The sequence below is a fragment of the Notechis scutatus genome, chromosome 2 (assembly GCF_049901735.1).
Source record: "Notechis scutatus isolate UNSWTSFEM ecotype Mainland chromosome 2, rNotScu1.2, whole genome shotgun sequence".
Taxonomy (NCBI): Eukaryota; Metazoa; Chordata; class Lepidosauria; order Squamata; family Elapidae; genus Notechis; species Notechis scutatus.
Genome location: NC_142010.1, coordinates 230,896,891 through 230,919,997, shown reverse-complemented (window position 1 = coordinate 230,919,997; position 23,107 = coordinate 230,896,891). Strand labels below are relative to the sequence as shown.

At 35.6% G+C, this 23,107-nt stretch overlaps 1 protein-coding gene across 2 annotated transcripts in view; it reads right to left on the bottom strand.

Moving 5' to 3' along the window:
• The window catches only part of EDIL3 (EGF like and discoidin domains 3), a 236,944-nt gene that overhangs the window by 143,231 nt on the left and 70,606 nt on the right, over positions 1 to 23,107 (bottom strand). The window contains exon 2 of one of the 2 annotated variants that reach the window (XM_087958209.1): positions 17,734 to 17,859. The exons of the other annotated variant lie outside the window; for it this stretch is intronic. Coding sequence (XP_087814335.1) covers positions 17,734 to 17,859 — 126 coding nt within the window. The remainder of the gene's footprint in view (positions 1 to 17,733; positions 17,860 to 23,107) is intronic. 2 annotated transcript variants of the gene reach the window in all.

Below are 23,107 nucleotides of genomic sequence, written 5' to 3'. Positions count from 1 at the left end.
GGGAAACAGTAGGTGATAAATAGAAACTCAATCACATGTTTTTGCACCAATTCTTCTTCAAGGTGATAATGAGAATTTATTTGACACATTCTTTTAAAGTGGGATTTTGGAGGTGATTTATTTCATTGTAAGACAGCCAAAGAGCATGTGAATGTTCCACTTTGCATAAAATGTACATTCATTTCTCTTAAATTGAGTCCCAAAGGAACATACTATGACAGCAACTATGTTTGGGAATTCTGGAATTCTCTGTCCATAAATTTGGTGGAGGATTTTGAAAAGTCATTTGTCTTTCCTTAAATATGAACATGATGCCTTCTTGCTTCTTGCATGAATTTACCCTTATGCCCTTTGTTTTCATCTTGTTTCCTGCGCTTCACTCATTTATTATAGAAAATATATTCCATAGAAAAATACATTTGAGTATGTAATTAAATATAGATTTTTAAATTGCACATTGAAAAATGTCTTTTCAATATGCATAATTTAAGTGCATGAAAACAATCAAGAAATGGCTTGCAATATCCAGAGTTCAATGGTTAAATTCAGCGCAGATCAAATCAAATTTCAGAAGTATTTTTTCCCCAAAAAATAAATGACTAAGCATTTCTGTCCTGGATATTCAATACAGTTAAAATGTTCAGCAACTAGGCAAGGGAAATAGGTATAAAATGAGCCTGTGCTGATACTGGCAAAGATACTAGCAATTGAAATATCATGGCAAGAAAGCTCTCCAATGCAAAATCAATTGACATTAATTGGGATAGTGCAAAAGTCCTCATTTTGCTGCATAGCATTTTTCTGTTCAATAATGGATAAGAAGGAAAAGCTCTTGAGGGCTTGTACCTTATGTTATTGAAAAATGGATGTCACCACTTTAATTTGCAACCTAAAGAGCAGTTGTGGAAAGGACAGGAAAAAATAGCCCACTCAGAATTGCTATCATAAAGAGATAAAAGTGATTTAAGTTGTATATTGAGTTTCTAGGTCACTGATGTAAACAAAAGGAAAAAAATATTGTTAAAATTAAATAGAAATAGAAATAAAATACAAATAATACAGACTTGGAACATTTTGCTTAGGATACACAACAGGCTTATATTATTATAAACCGTTTGATCATGTGGGTGGGTGGGGAGTGGGGTGTAGGTGGATGGGTACATTTATTAAATGTGATTTAAAATCTTATTGCAGAAACCTAGTGTTTATTTTAAGTCCAGTTTCAATGTTCATCAGTAATATACATTGGCATATAAAAAGCTATTTCAAATGAAATATTTGTTTTCTTGTTTGTGAATCCATATCACAAATTATTTGGATAGTTTTCTCCTCTCTTGAAAAGATGATGTTACATGGCTCCAGCTTTCACAGATTGCTTTCATAGGAAGAGAACTTTTAAGACAATTAGATTCACAATACCAGTAGCATGGTTAGTCCATAAACTATTCGGCCCAATAGTCTGCATAATAGTATATTAATGCCATGTAATAATATTTTATATTTTTATAATATTTCTATTTCAACTGGATGAAAAAAAATACTTTTAAATTTTGTTGCAGATTTTTTTAATGGGTTGAGTCTCATATTCATCTCAAGAGGCACTAGAGAAATGTCATTCATTTCTTCCAGAGATTGTGATTCCCTTGTCTCTTCACACTTATGATTTTTAATAAAAAAGTATTAGAAAGGGTGCAAATATTCCTCCTGATATTTTGGTATCATGGGTTAATGTGCTTCTGCTCTACAATATTCAGAAAGGTGAGTTAAATCCACTGATGAACAGTTCTGTGAGAATTCTGTTGCTAAAAATAATCCAGTCCAAGTTATCTGAGGAAATATCTTGCTCTAGTGAGATTGGCCTGCTCCACTCACACCAGCAGAAGAGGCCTTCTTCAAACACCATCAACCAAGGCATTTCAGCTCATTTGGTCAAAGATAAGAGTATCTTCTGCCATGGCTCTCACCCTCTGGAATATGTCTTCAGATATGAGATCTGCCTCGACCCTTATGGAAGAATGTTAATTTTTTGTCTCTGGCCAGCTGGCTTGATGCCCCAACAGAATATGCTATGCTAGAGGTGGTTGATTGAGTAAGAGACAAAAGCCCAGCCCTATACTGATCATGGTGTTGACTTCAACCTTTTGTTTAATTGTTGTTAATTTTAATGCTTTTACAGTGTAAGCCGCCCAGAATCGTTTTGATTAGTGAGATGGACAGCATATAAATTTAATATTTATTTATAAAGATTTATATGATGATTACTAAATATAAATAAAAGATCAAGTAGAATCCTCTTTTTAGTGAACAAACGTAAGTATAAAGTAGGAAAAATCTCTATGATATTTATTATTCTGATTGTTATTTGTTGCAGACATTTTTATATCACACTCTAGTAAATTGTATAGGATAAATGTCTCTTATAATACACACCCTAACATATTGGAACAAACATTCACAGTGAGATCAGTGCAATATGTTCTGTAATAATTTGGTGGTAAAACTTTCTATTACAAGAAATTACTCACCAAGAACTTTCACATCTTCATGGCTTTTCACTATATGTGAAAGGAAAGAAGATAGCTGCTGAAGAGGACACTTTTTCTGTAGTGCTATTAACTTATATGATGCTTCCTCTAAAAATAGCTCTGAGAAATTAGATCTAGATCTTCATTTGTATGGGAAGCACTTGATAGTATATAGATAGTAGGATTTCTCCAACTACAAAGGCCTTTCTCCTAATAGGGTTATTATTGCTTTTCTTGCAAAGATATGAGTGGTGTTTTTTTCCACAAGGAGAAAAGCATCCATGCAGGATTAAAAGAAAACAAAGTCAAATGCATGTAATGGTGGTTCTGCTCAGGTTTGGCCCTGTCATATTATCCCATTTCAAAGAGACCAGCTGGCATCTGATTCAAGACAGCAGGACAGTAGATCGTTATTTTTTTATTTAATCTCAGTTCGTCTGAACTTTGGTTATAGGTAGCCCAAAACTACTTTCTCAAGCTTCTAATAATATAAGCCATTATCCTGTACATATCTGCTAAAAACACAGGTGTTAGACCAGGAGTGTCAAACTCAAGGCCCGGGATCTGGATCCAGCCCATGAGGTACTTAGATCTGGCCCATGGGGCCACCCTATAGCAAAGGACCGTCCTATGGTGCCTCTGCCAGAAAAATGGACCTCGGGAGGGCTGTGTGTGGCCCTCTCAGGCTTTATTTTCAGCTGAGATGGCCTCCTGCCACCCTCTTTGAGAAAAAAAGGGAGCTCGGGGAGGCTGCATGCACCTCCCTGAACTCCCTTTTCACAGGCAGAGGGCGGCAAGAGGCTGTCGTAGCTGAAAACGAAGCTCTGGAGCCCGTTTTCACTGGCAGAGTGCTTGGGCCACCACAGACACTCCCAACATGAGTGACATCAAACTGGCCATGCCCACCCCACCCCGAGGTCAAACACAACCCTGATGTGGCCATCAGTGAAATTGAGATTGACACCCTGGTGTTAGACAATTTAGAATGTTTCTTATTAAGTGAAGTGGTTTGCACTTTTTGGATTGCTTATTTTGAGATGATTCTGAAATTTTTAACTCAGCTCTTTGCTCAAAAACTGTAACTATAAAAGTATAATAAATAAAACTTTATTTGTATGTTTCTTGTGTACATTTTAAAATCATTTTAATATTATTAACCACTCAGTCATATATTTGAGAAGAGTGGTTATACAAATCTAATAAATTATAGACAACCAAAGGAAAATGATAAGTAATTAAAAATCTGACCTTTATTACTTTAGTATGGCCCTTAAATGGAGGTTTGTAAATTCCTTGGTATATTATTCATAAGTAGACTGAGTAAAAATATTTTTATTGATACTTTTTATTGCAATGAAAGTTGTCCAGGAAACAAAAAGTTTATTAGTATCCTATGACTCAACTTTTCGTAAAAATACACTTGAAACAAAACTCTCAGTCAGCTTACCTACACTTCTATCCAACTTTCAATTTCAGGAGTCAGACCTATTGATTTTATAAGATATTTTATTGTATTAGAATTCTTTTTAGAATTAAAGACTATTTAAAATTCAAATGTACTGCTCCTTTCTCAGGATTTTAAGTGCCTAAGCTACTTTTATATACATGTCTAAGGCAAATGTCAGCTCATAACGAGAGTAACTACAACTATTACATTCTAAACAAATTCTATGGGGAATTTCTCCCTTATTATTTCAGATTTTCATCTTCTATCAGATTGATGAATCTAATCTTATCCCCACCAGATTGTGTCAAATTATTTATAATTGCTACAGACATGTCAAACATTTCTAAAGCTGTAGATTTATTGAGTATTCCACACTGAGCATAACTCTTACTAAGAAAAAAGTTGGAATCTGATTTTGTATTATTTTATTCAATAGCATATGGACAACACTATTTTGTCTTGCAAGATAGTTTCTAAGTTACAGATATTAACTTGCATAGAATAAAACAACTAGCAGATGTACTATGAGGGCGTGTCAAAAATTAAAACATTGTACTTACGGCTGCCTGATCAGACCTTTACAGCTTTTAAAATATAATGTAAAAGATGAGGGAGGAGTTTTAATAATGTAGTCATGGCTGTCATCTTGACTTTTATTGCACCCTGTGGAAACACATGGATTTTGTACCTTATTGGCCAAAATGTGTCCAACTAATGACCATAACGTTAGCAGGGAGTGTTGCAAGTAACATGAGTACAACTGAAATGCACTACTTTGCTACATTATTAAAAAGCTTTATGTGAAAGACTCAGTTGACCAAAAATCACAGTTAGTGATAGAATTCAACATCCACAGGCCCACATAATTATAACCATGACATATGGAATATTGCAAATTGGAATATAAAATGAATAAATAGTAAAAGGCATGAATTAACAGATGGCAGGAAAGGTGGAAAAGTAGATTGTGTGTGAAATGTGTCTCTTAGATGAAACTAAGAGAAAAAGAAAAATGGAGTAGATTTAATCTTCTGGAGTTAATGAATGTGTGCAGGAATATGAAAGTGAATAGTTAGGAATGAAAGGATTAAAACATACACAGATATATGTTTCTACATGTATAAATGTTAAAGTTGTAATTTGTGTTTTCCAGGCTGTGGCAGATACACAGGAAAGAAGACTGGTACTGATGTTATGCTCCACTGAATAACAATAGAAGAACCAGGGATGAGTTAAGGTTAGGGTTGAAAAAAATTTGCAGTCTTTTCTTTGAATAGCAATAGCATTTAGACTTATACACTGCTTTATAGCACTTTACAGCACTCTCTAAGCAGTTTACAATATCAGCTTATTGCCCCCAACAATCTGGCTCCGCATTTTACTAACCTCAGAAGGATGGGAGGCTGAGTCAACCCTGAGCCGGTCAGGATCAAACTCCTGCCAGTGAAGAGAGTTAACCTACAAATACTGCATATCACTGTGCTGCCATGTAGAGGAAAATGTATTATTGTAGGTAGCATTAATGGATGGGTTGTAATGAGATGAAAGAATATTGGAAATTGTATAGGAATACTCAGAATCAACATTCTACACTTACAGTTCATTTCCCACAATTCAATAAAATAGTGTCTTTTAATGATACATAATTATTTAATTGAGGCATATTCTCACCAAATGCAGAAACAACAAATTTACATGTTGTACTTAATTATATCTCCTCTTTTTCCCTGCACAGATACATAGTTTCACAAATAGAATTTTCAGTTCCTCCCTGCCCTACAGCTAGGAGAAATGGGGACAGCAAATAACAGAAAGTGCTGTTGTGTTAATGAAAATCCACTAACACAACAGTAGATATCATTCAGATAGTTAACTTAAAAGACCCTGAAATATGAAGAGCATCACATGTAATATTCAATGTGTTTCTTCAAATATCACTTGATAACATGTTTTCCCCAAATTACCTTTCATTTCCAGATATATTAAAAAAAACTATAAGCATATGCAGAGATTCATACTTTGTATTGTTTATTTTGTGCATTAATTAAAAAATATAAATAATGGAAGAAAGAAAGTACAGATCATTATAAAAAGGTGAATGAAGGACAGCGAATGAGTGAATAACCCAATAAATGTGAGAGGAGAAGGAGGAGGAAGAAAAGGAGGGACAGGAAGAAGAGGAAGAGGATGAGGAGGAAGAGGAAGAAAAAGGTGAAGGAGGAGGAGGAGAAGGAGGAGGGTAGAACAGCATTAGAGGTTCTGTCCTTTCCCATATATGTATTCGGCAGATGAGGGACATGGACGTGCCATGGACTCATTGGAAGTCATGTTCATTTCCTCAGGAGTAACATTTTATTTTCTGCATTTCTTGGAAGTCATACTTTCATGGCAAATTTGCCAAGCAAAGTTTGTTTTTGTATTTTAAATAAAAACTTGTTCTTGAAACTGATGTTCTAAAAAAACATCTTCTGCCAGGTATTGGTGGTATCTACATATTATACAGTATACTATTATATTCATAGTATGTTTAAAATTCAAGTATTATAGATTAAGATTCTAAATTAATCTATAGTCTACTAAAACATTTAAAAGGGATCAGATTATATAAAGATCATGATGTATTAATAGTTATACATTCAGCAGATTTAACTGTTAGTTTTAAATGTATAACATTTCATTGCAATCAGTTTCTATGATTGAAATATGCAAATATGAACAAACTCACAAGTATGAAAAAAATAAAAATTAGAAAGAGGAAAAAAGATCTATACATAGATAGTCCTTGACTTATGACCACAATGGAGCCCAAAATTTCCATTTGTAAGCAAGACAATTGTTAAGTGAGTTGTGCCCCATTTTATTATCAGTTGTTAAATGAATCATGAATCATGTTAAGTGGATCATGTGGTAGTTAAGTAAATCTGGCTTCCCCCATTGACATTGCTTGTTGGAAGCCAAGATAGGAACTTACAAATGGTCATCACATGACCCCAGGACCCCAGTGCAATTTTCATATCATAAATAATGTCATGTGCACAAATTTTGATCTCGTGACCATGGTAATGCTGCAACAGTGATAAAGTGTGAAAAGCAGTCATAAGTCATTTTTAGTGCTGTTGTAATTTTGAATGGTCACTAAATGAATGGTTTAAATTGAGGACTATGTGTGTTACATATTTTAGTGACTGCTTATGTGAAAATACCAAGTTCAGATTTTATTTTATTTTGAATGGTTGAGGTGTTTGCTTCACTGAATTAAATGAATCCATACTGAATATCATTGTTGTCATTAGCACATGAGCAGAATTACTATTTATCAGTATTGTGTGTGTGATTGTGTGTGTGTGTGTGAGTGTGCATGCGTGCGTGCGTGTTTGGCAACCCTTTTGTAGGTGGATTGCCACTGACTTCTTTCTAGAGCTGAGACAGTCTGACTGGCCCAAGGTCACTCAGCTGACTCTGTGCCTAAGTCAAAACTAGAACTCACAGTGGTTTAATGAAACCCCATGGTTTTTCACAGAATATTTGATAGAAATTATGAAGAGAGAGCAAACTCTGCAGGAACAGATTGATCTATGAGGAAACTATCTACATGTACATGATTTAAAAATTATTCACAGTTTCCTGTGGTCTATTGCAACTTGTACAGAATAAGAGCAGAGCTTACAATATCTAATGATTCTGGTAGAGACTGGTGAATAACAAGCCAGGTACAGCAATCCATGAATTATATCTAGAATTTATTATATATAAACCAGAGGCTCTATTACTGAACTACAGAGTCTCTGCAAAACTTGGAAATATGGGTGAACATTTCTATAGAAAATGACCATGGTATTCTGTGAAGTGATTCTTGGCATAGGAGATGGGAAGTTATGGATGTGTGTGGTCAGAGTTTAGAATTTGCTTTACTTTCAATTTCATACAGTTAAAAACATCTGGAACTTCAGATTTTATGTCTGGCTGCACATTTAATTTTAAAAGGGCTTGAAAGTGTCATAAAACAGGCCTACCATTTCTGATAATTCTGATGACTAAGCAGTCTAGCCTCTGACTTTGAAAAAGTGGTATAATATTTTCAATGGTCGAAGTTGGGTTAGGGTTGAGAGAATATGTTACTGCCCATGGCTAAAATCCTCAAGAGTTAAAATCAAAGAAAGCTGTTCTGTTATAAAACAGCATTCCCTGTCAACCATGCATAAAGGGAAACAAATTGATCCTTCACCCACATTAAACAAAAAAGTGTTCCTCATCAGTCAAAAGGCAACAAGGAATTGCTAGTCACTTTGAGCACTGTCAATTGGGGAAAGTAGGATATCACTGAAAGAATAAACCCTTTCTTTGACTTTCTTTAACTATATACCATAATATTCATAATCATAATAGCAGAATAACAGAATTGCAAGGGACCTTCCTCAAGCAGGAGATCCTATGCAATTTCAGACAAATGGCTGGACAGTCTCCTCATAAAAGCCTTTAGTTATGGAGCACCCACAACTTCTGAAAGCAAGGAGTTCCACTGGTTAATTGTTCTCACTGTCAGGAAATTTCTCCCTGGTTCTACTTGGTCCCCTTGTTTATTACTTCTTGTCTTGCCTTCTGAGGCTTTGAAAAACAGGTTGATCCCTTCTTTGTGGCAGCCCCTCAAATATTGGAACACTGATATCATGTCACTTCTAGTACTTTTTTCCCTAGAGTAGACATCTTTGTTTAAGTGGCACTCTAGCCTCTTTAAAGGCACCTAAAAAGACTCTCATACTTTCTCTATAGAACACTTGTAATAGTAACACTCAGTAGTAAACCCAGCTTTATTGTTCAGCTGATCATAAAAAGCTAATCAGGACTGCATCTGGTTAGTACTTGAATGACTGGGGTTTCTACTGTGGACCCAAAGAACCAAACCAAACCAAAGCACACCAAACCAAACCAAACCAAACCAAACCAAACCAAAAAGTTGGCAGTGTAAAACTAATACATTTCTTGGACAAACCTTATGAACATGTCCAAAAACCCAGTGTGACTCAAAGAAGATGTTAAGTTTATTACTACAGCATATGAGAAAATGTTAATTTCCAAACAACCACATACAAACTGGCTCAGCACAGAGGCCTGTGGTAAGAGAAAGGAAAATGTGCAGTTGAGATCACAAACCTCACAGAATTTAATAAATTGAATTAGCTTTACAATTGACTTTCCCCATGATAATCCCTTAGAATTATCCAACGCACTGGGAGCCTGGAAAATAACATTGGTGTACTTTGTGCAATTGTCATACATCTTTGTTCTTGCCATTCATGGATATAATAGCTATTTTTCAGGACAGGCATAACTCATAGACTTTCAGCCATGTGTCTGTATTGTGTTGTCTTCCCATGTATAGATCAGACTTTATCTGTATGCAAGGGCATTTTAAAAAACATGCTTAGAAATTTAGAAGAAAAAAGAGTAAATTGTAGTGAGAAAATGTTATTAACATTTTTCCAGTCATATTTATGTGAAAAATTACAGGTACTTCCCACCAAAGAAAGGAAATAAGAAAGGTCTTCCTTCTCCTGACAGCTTTATCTGTATTCGTTCACTGTCTAAAAATACAGACAAGATCAGAATTTAGTAAAGAAAATTTCTATATAATTTTAATTTTGTTTCCTCTTAGCTTCTAGAAAGTTTGTGGCTCATCTAAAGAGACAACTGGCCTTTCTTTTCCCACCTTGCAGATATTTAGTGTATGAGAATATGAAAAGATTGCGAGTTTGGCAAAGGCATGCAAGCATACTAAGGGACAGAGGATGCCCACTCTGACTTTAACCTAACAGTTCAAGAGTTCAAGGTCCTCAGTTCAAGAATATAATGTTCCCATGAAAACCTGGAAGGAAAAAAGCTAAGATTTTGACTCTTCAGTTCAGACCATGGACATGGAAACTCTAAGCTGTACTGAACTCTCTTTTTCTATTAAAAGTCAGAAAATATCTCTTAGTTAAGCTTGTAAGTCCACTCTTTAGCCATACTTCATAAAATCAAATTTATTTAACATGTAGGTTTAGAATGTTTCCCAACACTTTTCCTCAATGTTCTCTATGCAATGTGGTTTCATTAAAGCAAAGTGTTAGAGAACAAATAGGACATTATTAGTTTCTGTGGATAATTTATCATGTGAAAAAGATCACAGACCTATTGTTTGACAAGAAGAAAACCCAATTAAAGAACTCTCTTGTGATCAGGGGAATCACAAAAGTCAAGAGGGTTGTTACAGTTGTATAGTCGAAGACTTTCCCACTTTTAATATGTGTAATAAAGAGGCAGGATTTTGATCACATAGTCATAGCCACTATCTTGGCAGTTTGAACTGGAGACACCCCTGGGTGTTATATGTCTATGCAGCTTCATGAATTGGAACACAACATCTTTTAAGTGAATTTTCTCAGCATTCGAAATACCTTCTTATACTGAGGAACTATTTTCTTCTACTAACATTTCAGACTAGAGAATCTTCACTGAATCTGAAGCAATTTGATTCTTTTGCTAAGCTTTTAAAACAACTACAACAATCATATCGTTATCAAATGGGATATCTGAAAAGAAATAGGTGCAATTTTTCAGAAAAATATATCAATTTCTGAAGGTGTCTGAAGCTGAATAATTTATAACATTCATCCATAAATCTATTATATTATCCTAGACATTTATCAGCCTAAGATTTGTTTCTATTTATCATCCTTTCACCTAACTAGAGATTATCTCCAAGCAACTGCTTCCCAAATGTCAATGGTGATTTACTACAAAAATTATGTTGTCCAATTCAAATGATACCATTATTCTTTACAACATGTTCTGACTTATATTTAATAAAAATAGTTAATTTACAGTAGGTTATTATATAAACTACCCTGTTTCTCCAACAATACGGCCTCTCCCAATAGGAAGTCCCAGCATGTTTTATAGGCATGAAATGAAATTAAGCCCTTCCCCCCAAATTAAGGCCTATATTAAAACATGCGAAATGGGGGGAATGGTCAGGGGGGCTTGCCATTAGGAAGTACTTTTGTTGCACACTCAGATATGGTGCTCCCTGTGTTGATCCCGATACGAAGTGCCCGACCAACGCCGAGGTCAACATCCAAGCTGTCGCCGCCTGCCCAGAGATGCGAGGGGGGGGGAATTAAGTCACCCCCGAAAAGACGGCCTAGCCATTTTTTCGGGGCTCAAAAAAAAAAAAAAGACCCGGCCTTATTATATGACAAACATGGTATTTGCAACTGCTGATCAGCTTTCCAAATAGATATCTCACTTCTCATAAAATCCTGCTTCAATTCTTCTTGACATCTTCCATATATGTATATTTCATTAGACTTGTATATCTAATGTGTATATCTGCAGTGTAATGGATGCACTGCCCCATTTCAAGCCCTGTTTGGTAAAGCTAATTAAGAAGCAATGATTCCATCTGCATCGTATGCTTTGGATATTTCCTGAATTACTCTCTCTTTGATAACTATGACTAACCAAATTCCAGGGATTCCTGAGGTAAGACCTACTATGTAGGTCAGTCAACCTGACTTACAACCAGAGAACCTGAAAGTTAGGACTATGAGCAACAGTAGTCTTCATCATGACCTTCTTCCTCCCCATAGATGCTCCTGCTTATAGAATTTTGGATCCTACTATTCCCCACCTATCCACAACCTTTGGAAACCTAATTGACTACCTTCTGCTGTTAGTCTTAGCTACATCCTGAAGGCCAGTCCCTACACTAGTAGCATTCTTTGTCACCTAAGTAAGATCACTGACAGATTCTAACTATTCACAGATTCCAGAATACAACTTCAGAAGTTTAGTATTCTAACTTACTACACCATGGTGTGCCAAATAAGGCAAATGGGTTTTAAAGAAAAGCTTATTTCAACTGCAGGAGATGTTGGACAGAACATATAGTATACCAAGTTAAGGTTACCCCTTAAGAATCCAATTAATAATTATGAGTTCCTTTCCCTAAAATGTTTTACAATAATAATATTAATTTCAAGAACACTTGTGCAAGCATCCTATGTATAATACCTATGAAAATTATTTGAGTTAATTGATTTTGTTGAATATTAAATGGTAATATACTATAGTTTCTACATTTCAGGAATCTGTTAATTACTTGTATTTTCAGAGAATAATACATCAAAATATACTGATAACTAAACACAAAATATATTCAGATGCAGACATAAAATTCTGAGATAATGACATTTTCATCAGGAAGATTCATTATTTCATTTTATAGTCTATTTTGAAACTGAAAGGGTTATGTATCACTTCAGTAAAATATAACTTGCATGTACAGTACACACATACTCACCATGGATATATTTTTCTTTCATTATCACATCATTAGAATCTGTAATATATAATGCTTCTGCCTTACTAACACAACACTAAAGAGAAATGTTTTTAAAAAGCAAAACAAGTCTGACTACATAACCACATCCCATTTTCTTGTTCCCTGTAGTTAGTGAGAATAATACTATGAGTTGGTAAGGAATTGTGGTTATATTTTGCATACCAATAGGGGAGGGAAGAGAACATTGTACTGTATCAGAATATATAATTATAAATTAATGTATAGATCCCCATACTTTTATAATGGATAGTTCAATGCTGAACCATAGAATTCAGGAACAGAAACTTACAATGTATCTAACAGCAGTTTGCTCTAGCTTAAAACAAAAACTTCCATCTTTCCAGTCAAACACATCAAATGCAGCTACTATAATTTTGTGCAAATGTAAATTTTGTGAATTAAGAGAATGTTTTGGAACAGGATAGGATATAAAAATAAAATAAAATCAATAGAAAAAGTTGATGTTTTTCTGGTGTTTCACTCGGTGACTTAGATACAATCCTGGGATCAAAATTGATGTCTGAAGTAAAAATGCATTACAAGATTATCTATTAGACTCCAATGCAGTTTATCAGAAGGCACTGAAAACCATGACTGATACATTAATTTTCATCTCTACATTCTTTAGTAGCCTTTGGCAAAAAAAATTAAATCGCTATAATCAGAAGCAATGTAATCATTTCAAGAATTAGGAAGAGGAAGTGTTAGCAGCAGGGATCTTGCCTCTACTTGCTGGGTCCCTGGGACTGAATATCTGGGTTAAGACTGCAGAGATTTTATTTGCCCTTTGCCCTAAAATTATTGTGCATTTTAGTATCTAAGTATTTATCCATCAATTGCAACTGACAATGCAGTTTTTATACCTAAGACAAGACATTGTAAAGAAGAGCAACACATACAGACAACTACACAATTTTTCCCAAAAAAATAATAAACAAATAACCTTTAACTCCTCTGCCAAACTGATAGGAACAAATGGAAAACTGTGGTAGTTCCTTATGCATGAAATTAGCTTTGGCCAGTTTGAGTAACCATCTCACCCGCTGTGCAGCTTTTATTCCCTATAAAAAGTGAAATGTGTTCTCCAGCCAACAAAATTTTAGGGAGTAAGAAAAATATAAGTTTGGGCTTGATTGATGTTGTTTTTAATTAATTCATCAAACTCCTTTTTTTCTGTGATCACTGCTTGTAAGCCTGGAAACATTTGACAGAGGTGATAATTGTATCATGATCTGCAATATATCAATATGGCATTCTTCTAGACTGCTTAGTCTAATAAGCTTTTCTTTAATGCATTAAATCTCAGTGACAGGTTTTTGCCTGGTCAATGGGGAAAAATGTCCAAAGAGGTCAAAAGGCTGGTGTGGTCACAGCACATTAAAATGAACAATAGAAACTGAGACTCTTTTTACTATGCTGGACTCTGGATATTTCAGTCCTGTGTAAATAGGTCAGAGGCTTAAACAATCATATAAATTATATTAACATTTAGCCCTGACAACTGCAGACCTTATGCTCCAAGAGGCTTAATGAAACGCTAACCTACTTTCCAAGCATTCAGTACTGTGTAATAATCTTTAGTCTTTTCATGCCATGTTAATTCCTTCAGATCTGCAATAGACTTCAGTCTACAAAGCAAAATGCATGTCTACATATGTGAGAAGAAGAAAGAAGAGGTCATTCAGGTATTGCTTTCCCACTCTGTGTGGGAAAGCAGCTTGGCTTAATAAAGTCTTTTATTCTTACAATTTCAACCAAATCTTTTAAAATAAATCTCAAAGAAGAGGTTTTCTGGAGGAAATTGTCTCTAAAAGTCAGGACCTTTCAGGTCAATTTCAAATTACTTTCTGGAACAAAAGCCTAGCAGTGGCTAGCATGAGCTCTTCTTTCTCTTTTGTTTTTTCCTAGGGGACTTTAAGGCATCCTGAAGAGCATTGTACCACACCTGGTTCCCAATTATAAAAAGGAAAATGATTGACTTCCATGTGCCAGTGTTTAGGAGGAAGATTTGTGTCATGTAGGTGAGAAGAAAAGAGGCATTTTTAACTATCAGGTCAACAGGCAACTAATGGTAAAGGAGGAGCAGGTTTTGACTTCAGCTAACCAGCATCAGACAAGGTGAAAGGAGATATTCTCAGCAGATATGCTGAGAAGCTGCAGCCAGCCATCATCTTCCCTTTATTACCTCAGCACAGACTGCAAAACTGCTAAACCAATGCTCCAAAAGCAATTGACAGCAATGGAAACCAACTTGGAGGTGGATAAATGGTTGCTGAAGACTTTGGAGTAAATTTAGGGAATGGAAATAGAATTGTTATTGACTGTTTAGGAATAAGATATCCATTCAGGCATAGGCATATATGTTAGTATAAGTATTTGCTGGTATGGTACAGGCTTAATAATAAGTGGTATGGTAGAAGTTATGACTATAGATTTGTTAAAGTTAATAAAAGCCTGCCTAAAAACATAGGGAAGATAAAAACAGTCATGGTTTCTTTGGGACTGTCCATACTAATTACTCAACAGCATTTGTTTTAGTGACTCTGGAAATCTCTGCAACTTGATATTTAGATACTGTACAATTTTGCCTGTTCATATATTTCTTTTTCTGCTTTCATCTGACTCTTGTTCTATTTTTCTGGCTAACGTTTTTTAAACAAATGTGTGCAGTGTGTAATCAATATCAAGCTCTATATTTTTGCTGATTGAAATAAGTTGTATGTGTACATGTTCAGGTCTGAATATATACATTAATTGAATGTGCTGGCTACAAATTATTTGGAAACTACCCACAATCTTTTCCAAAACCCATTTATATTTACCCATATTATTAATTTATATTACTAATCTAAAAGATGTCACTGGTTAAAGCAAGACAAATCCCATACTTTTCAATTGTTATAATCTAAACCAGTGTATCAATGAGTCACTGCAGCTGCTGATACTTATTTCTTTTTTTGTACCAGCAAAAACAGGAGCTAAAATTAAATGCCTTGTTTGGAAAGCAATGGTGCTATCCTGTTAAATTGCAATCTATTTAGCCATTTTTGAATGAAGCAAATGAAACCTGATGATATCTGCTTCTTTATCTGCAAAACCAATCTTGTTTAGCCAAATGTTTCTCTAGTTAGAGTGCTTATGTTAACTAGATGACAAAAAAAAAAAAATCAAACTCCAAAATAAAATAGAAACATGAGCAATGCCTAATCAGACTTCCCTTCTTCCAAAAAAGCACATCTGCTCTAGTTTTGTTAACTGTTGATAGAGTTGTGATCAGAATCTCATTTTAACAAATGTTGACAATTACTTGATACTCAGGTCTAGAATTATATGACAAGTGCTTTATTTGTTTGTGCTCATGCCTATGGAGATACTGTTCACTGATTGACATTGACTTCATTGTTCTTGTGCTTATATTGAAATTACATAATCTGATTCAGCACAGGAACACACAAATTGGTTCTTTTTTCCATATTTTGGAAAGGGTAGTTTGGTCATGGAGAAAGAAATCCATTTGATCTGATTCTTCAGAGAAATATGATCAAAAATTGCAGTCTTCCTCAAATTTATACCAGAAGATAGCAAATTCTAAACTGTTAAGAAATTTATGGTGAATTTGTGATTAAAAAAACAAACAAAAATATAACGTTGAAAACCCAACTGCACTTGAGGGAGAAGCCTGAAATGAAAGGCATTAGAAACATGCTTTCAAAAAGGGTTTTTGTAAAAATGTGCCTACAAAATGAGTATAAAATGATCATAAATAAGGAGTATCCATAATCTAGAAACATAAATTTAGATAGATAGCCCAGGACAAATCTGGAACAAGTTTTGGATATCAGAGCTTCATATACTTCTTTTTTCTAATAGTGTAAAATGGGGAGGGCAACAATTCCAATAATGTGTTATAAAGATATGATTTTTAAAAATAAAGAATGAGATTTACAGTGGAATAGAATCGTAGAACTGTCAAATTTGGCATAGGAAAAAATTACTGAGATCCTCTGGTTCAACGTTCTGTTATCTGCAAGAACACCAAATTTAAATAAAACAAATCCTTATTGTCATTAACCAGCATAAAATAAATACAACAAATATAAATATATTTGTTAAATGTGAAGGAAATAGGATTAAAAACAGTGGTAGGCTTTAAGTCATAGTAATTTTGATAGAAATTTCAATCAGAAAACCTCCTTGAATTCTCCTTGAGAATTCACTGTTGAGCCTCTTCTGAAAACCCTTCAACACCAGATAACTAGAAACAACAGCCTTAGTAGAAAAGAGTTGTGCTGACAGAAAATCTTCAGTGTAAACTCCACTGATCTGTACTGTACCATACATACAAGTCTGACTGTATGCAAAAATGTTGGGATATCCACACAAACTAAGATAATCATATATATATAAAAAGAATATATAGACATGACTTAATTATATTCACAATGTGCAACTCTTGCTACTAACAACATAATGGAAAAGTTGTCATTGTTTCTTTTAGATTGTTGAAGCCTTATTTACTGTAAACTATTCATGAGATGGAAAGGTTGATTTAGTAGTCCCAGGCTGATTTTATACAGCTGGCAGATAGCAAGGTTTTCTCATTTCCCCGCCCCACTATTAACTGGAAAATGGATCTAAAATTTACTGCAATAAAACAAGCATCCAGGAAGTTATTTGGTCAAGTGTAATTTAACTTTGAAGCAGTAATTCTTTTGGCTTCTATTTCTCTGTGGCTAGTTGCAGTACTTCACTTGCCTCCCAACCAGACAATATTCAATTTCTTGGTCCATGAAAGCTTCTTTCCTTCCACTAGACATAGATAGGAAAAAAGGTTAAACTACTGTATATATTTTTAAATGTGGTACTGCCTTCAGGCTCCAGATTACTTGTAATCTGTGTAATGTCTATGGTCTTTTGAAATATACTAAAGGCCCCATTGCACATTATGCCATCCAATAGAACTAACTTACATCTAGAAGGTCTATGGTAGCATTCTCATGACAGTATTTTAGACTTCCTTGTAAAATCTGCATGGATCTTTTTTGTAGTCAGGTGGTGGAGGCATGTTGATTCATCACACTTCAAGTATGTCTTCCATGCTAGCTATTCAAGTCATATTAATAAGACCCATATCCTGATTATTTCAAATTGTTATCATATTTGTTAAAATGAGGCACACTGTTATCAAATGAGTATGCCTCATAAAACATCCAGTGTAGGAAAATCTGAAGTCAGTAAACAAAGATTAAAATTAAACCATTTTTAGTGAAGATCATGGCTTGATTATTGCAAAAAGGATTAGGAAACTTTGCACTTTTATATTTTAGAAAATAGCAATGCATATTAACATTTTTGCTGTTTTGTTTATTTTCACTTACCAACCTCCATAACATTAGAACAATTGGAATCTGTGATGCCATCAGGACATTCGCAAGTATAGAAACCATCCAAACCAGACATACAGATGCCTCCATTTTCACAAGGATTAGAGTCACATGCCTCACCTGTAAATTGAAGAAATAGATGCTTATATGTATACTTAAATAGGGCTATTGTAGCCTTGCCTTATCTGGTATTCTTAATATATATTGAATAGCAATTTGCAAAATTCCCATCTTTTATGCTCATTTTATGGACACTGGATTGGATTTTTTTTTTAATTTATCCAAAAATATGGTTTTTAAGTATAAAGGATGGAAGATATTGTAAGCTACAAAATGTAATATATTTGTCTAGAATATGACATATAACTTCAGCATATACTCAACAGATTGTAACTTTTCAAACCGCAGAGCTGTCAACCAGAATATGATCTAAAAATACCTATTTGAATATAATCTATTTGATTTCACTGGGGTTTGATTAAGCACTTGGATGTCAGAGAGCCATCTGATTAATAGTTCTTTTTCTGTAATACCAGTACACTGTATTTCATAATATTCTAATAATAATTGAATCAGCTCATGCAGTATGTAACTAAATCTCGCTTTTCATATATGCATCTATCACATGCTATTAATCTTTGTCAATTTAAAAATTTCCTCTTATTTAGAACAGAAACAAATATATTTCTCATTGGTCCCTCATTTGTCTGATTGCTGTGAAATGTAGAGATAAAAGGAATTAGGTATCCTCTGATAAAAGTGCATCAGAAATATATGGCTTCTCTGAAAAATGGTTTGCATTGCCAAGATATAATCAGACCCTAGTAAAAACAACATCAAAATGCAGAGTTTCAAAGCAATAATATTGATTTCAATAGAACATTATATATCTCTTTGCTTCCAACACAACTTGCACCAGGTTCAGATACATTCAAATTCTTGGCTTCTCCCTCTTTTATCTCAAATTCAAACTACAACCTGCTTTTATCTCAGACTACACATCTATGATTTCAAACATGTAATTAGTTAAATATTCATGCAGGAAAATATGTCACCCCAATTAGGAGATACATTCTAGTTCTAACAGCAAACAGTTTATCAACTGATAACAGGATAACAGAGTTGGAAGGGACCTTGGAGGTCTTCTACTCCAAATTCCTGCTCAGGAAGGAAAGCCTATACCATGGGTGTCAAACTCGCAGTGTCATATTGTCATCGTGATGTTTTGCAATGTTTTTTCCCTTTGCAGAGCTGGGGTGGGCATGGTCTGTGCATGACACATCTGGTTTGACACCCCTGCCCTATACCATTTCAGATCAATGGTTGTCCAATCTCTTCTTAAAAACATCCAGTGTTGGAGCATTCACAACTTCTGGAAGCAAGTTGTTCCACTTATTAATTGTTCTAACTGTCAGGAAATCTGTCCTTAGTTCTAGGTTGCTTCTCTCCTTGACTAGTTTCCGTCCATTGTTTCTTATCCTGCCTTCACGTATTTTGGAGAATAGGTTGACTTCTTCTTCTTTGTGGCAACCTCTAAAATATTGAAACACTCCTATCATGTCACACTCTGTCCTTCTTTTCATGAAATTAGACATACACAATTCCTGCAACCATTCTTGATATATTTTAGCCTCTAGTCCATAATAATCTTTGTTGATCTTCTCTGCACTCTCTCTAGATCTCAACATCTTTTTTAACATCATGGCGACTAAAAATGGATTCAGTATTCTAAGTGTGGGCTTACCAAGGCATTATAAAGTGGCATTAATACCTCATGTAATCCTGATTCTATTCCTCAGTTAATGCAGCCTAGAACTGTGTTGACTTTTTTGACAGCTGCAGCACACTGCTGACTCATATTTAAGTGATTGTTCACTGGGACTTCAAGATTCCTCTCACATGGTTATCCAGAAGTTACAGACTCTCTCCTTATCTTTGAATTTCTTAGCCATTGTGAATAAAGACAGCTGATGATGTCATAAAAAAGAAAGATTTAGAAACTTGCTTGACAAAATCATTATAAAATATATCCAAGTGATTTTTTTTCAAAATAAATACTTGTTTGTTTGTTTAAGTTGTGATGCTATATTTGCATGGAATGAAAAATCCACTTCATTTCCTTTTATATAAAAAAATATATCAGGAACCATATTATCAGTTTGGGCTCATATAGAGAGAGCCAATGATGTTCTTTAAAGAAGTGGCACTGAAGCTACTAGAAACCAATCAACAAAGACTGAATCACAAGCAAAGCTCATTAGCTTGTGCCACTGGGTATGTCTACTTCTGGAGTTTTGATCAGAATAAGAAAATTACCTTATTCAAACAATTAAAGATCATAACAACAGAAAATGTCAACTTTCAAGCAAACCATTATGCCAATTGGTATATACAATTATTGTCATGAAGAATAGGCAACATTGTGGTTATCTCTCAGCAGAGAATCAGGCATTCTTTTCATGTGCTTTGCATATGTCTGTAGTGGGTTCCAAATTTATATATATACTGTATTAAACCTCTATGTCAACTCATAAAACATTTTGTATACATGTTTTATAGTTGACAACAGAAAGAAGGAAGTTTCAAAGAACAGGCAGCAGTGTGGAATCGAGAGTACATTCCATTCATATTTTTCTTCAGAGACTGATTAGATGACTGAAGCTTCTGCCATGCAAAAATCTAATTGGAGAGCATGATTGATGACTCTTGGCTATGGACGTGTTTCGTTGGATGATGCACCCAGAGGGGTGGGGGGGAAAGCAGGATCAAGGGTGATAGTGAATTATGTATCTCAGAGTTGGCTACGCCCAGGCAAATGCCGGATGCAGAATGTTAACTTCAAATAAATCCTTTTTAGTTTTGGGAGTGTGACTCAAAGCTCATGATTTAATTGGACCAACTGCCAGAATCTTGACACTCTATATATGTCAGTCTAGTTGGGTGCATCTAGCCAATCTTGGCTGAATTTAAAACATTAATTAGGACTGAACCTTGTTAAAAAGCCAGAAAAATCAAGGTTATAAATCATTCTCCTGGAAATGATTTGCTAACATGAGTTTCTGAGATGCATTTGACTTCTAGTCTACTTTATAATCTTGATATTCCTGGATTTCTAACCAGGTTCAGCCCTGATATATATACACTGCTCAAAAAAATAAAGGGAACACAAAAATAAAACATCCTAGATCTGAATGAATGAAATATTCTTATTAAATACTTTGTTCACTACATAGTTGAATGTGCTGACAACAAAATCACACAAAAATTATCAATGGAAATCAAATTTAGCAACCCATGGAGGTCTGGATTTGGAGTTACACTCAAAATTAAAGTGATAAAAAACACTACAGGCTGATCCAACTTTGATGTAATGTCCTTAAAACAAGTCAAAATGAAGCTCAGTAGTGTGTGTGACCTCCACGTGCCTGTATGACCTCCCTACAACGCCTGGGCATTATGAGGTGGCGGATGGTCTCCTGAGGGATCTCCTCCCACACCTGGACTAAAGCATCCCCCAACTCCTGGACAGTCTGTGGTGCAATGTGGCATTGATGTAAGGAGCGAGACATGATGTCCCAGATGTGCTCAATTGGATTCAGGTCTGGGGAATGGGCGGGCCAGTCCATAGCATCAATGCCTTCGTCTTGCAGGAACTGCTGACACACTCCAGCCACATGAGGTCTAGCATTGTCGTACATTAGGAGGAACCCAGGGCCAACCGCACCAGCATATGGTCTCACAAGGGGTCTGAGGATCTCATCTCAGTACTTAATGGCAGTCAGGCTACCTCTGGTGAGCACATGGAAGACTGTGCGGCCCCCTAAAGAAATGCCACTCCACACCATTACTGACCCACTGCCAAACAGTACTGTCATGCTGGAGGATGTTGCAGGCAGCAGAACATTCTCCATGGCATCTCCAGACCCTGTCACGTCTGTCACATGTGCTCAGGGTGAACCTGCTTTCATCTGTGAAGAGCACAGGGGGCCAATGGTGAATTTGCCAATGTTGGTGTTCTCTGGCAAATGCCAAATGTCCTGCATGGTGTTGGGCTGTAAGCACAACCCCCACCTGTGGACATCGGGCCCTCATACCATCCCCATGGAGTCTGTTTCTGACTGTTTGAGCAGCCACATGCACATTTGTGGCCCGCTGGAGGTCATTTTGCAGGGCTCTGGCAGTGCTCCTCCTGTCCCTCCTTGCACAAAGGCAGAAGTAGCAGTTCCGATACTGGGTTGTTGCCCTCCTATGGACTCCTCCATATCTCCTGATGTACTGGCCTGTCTCCTGGTAGCATCTCCATGCTCTGGACACTACACTGACAGACACAGCAAACCTTCTTGCCACAGCTTGCATTGATGTGCCATCCTGGATGAGCTGCACTACCTGAACCACTTGTGTGGGTTGTAGACTCCATTTCATGCTACCACTAGAATAAAAGCACCGCCAGCATTCAAAAGTGACCAAACCATCAGCCAGAAAGCATAGTAACTGAGAAGTGGTCTGTGGTTACCACCTGCAGAACCACTCCTTTATTGGGGATGTCTTCCTAACTGCCTATGCTTTCCACCTGTTGTCTATTCCATTTGCACAACAGCATGTGAAATTGATTCTCAATCAGTGTTGTTACCTAAGTGGACAGTTTGATTTCACAGAAGTGTGATTGACTTGGAGTTACATTGTGTTGTTTAAGTGTTACCTTTATTTTTTTGGAGCAGTGTATGTCAACTCAAGAGTCATTTTACTGAGAAAAATGACACTGACTTCCTGATAAGTGGATATAAGTTTATAGTTCTTCATGCAATTGAATTTTATATATTAATAAAAGAAAAGAAAAAGAAAAAGAAGATAATGCTTGAAACACGTGGAAGGAAGGGGAAATAAAGGACAATCAGCAACAATGTAGATTAATTTGATTCAAAGTGAATATGGGACAGATCTCCACTGTGAATATCTAGTTAATACTGATCTGATGGCCATAATCAATCAATCAAACAATCACAATTGGCTGGCTCTGCAGAGATCCTTGATAAAATATTTCAGCTGAAGGAGCTGAAACAAATCACAGCTATCCAAGCAGCAGTACAAAGAAACAATTCTATTTTAACAATTTCAGCATCAAGAGAGGTTGCAATGAAGCCAACACTTTCTCAAATGAGTTGGAAGGAGAAGAAATTCATATTCAATTTGCCAGGTGTTAGGGAAATAGGTCACTTCAGCAATAGAGTGGTCAATGTCTGGAATACTCTACCCGACTCTGTAGTTTCTTCCCCAAACCCCAAAAACTTTAACCTTAGACTGTCTACTATTGACCTCACCCCTTTCCTAAGAGGTCTGTAGGGGGCGTGCATAAGCGCACCAACGTGCC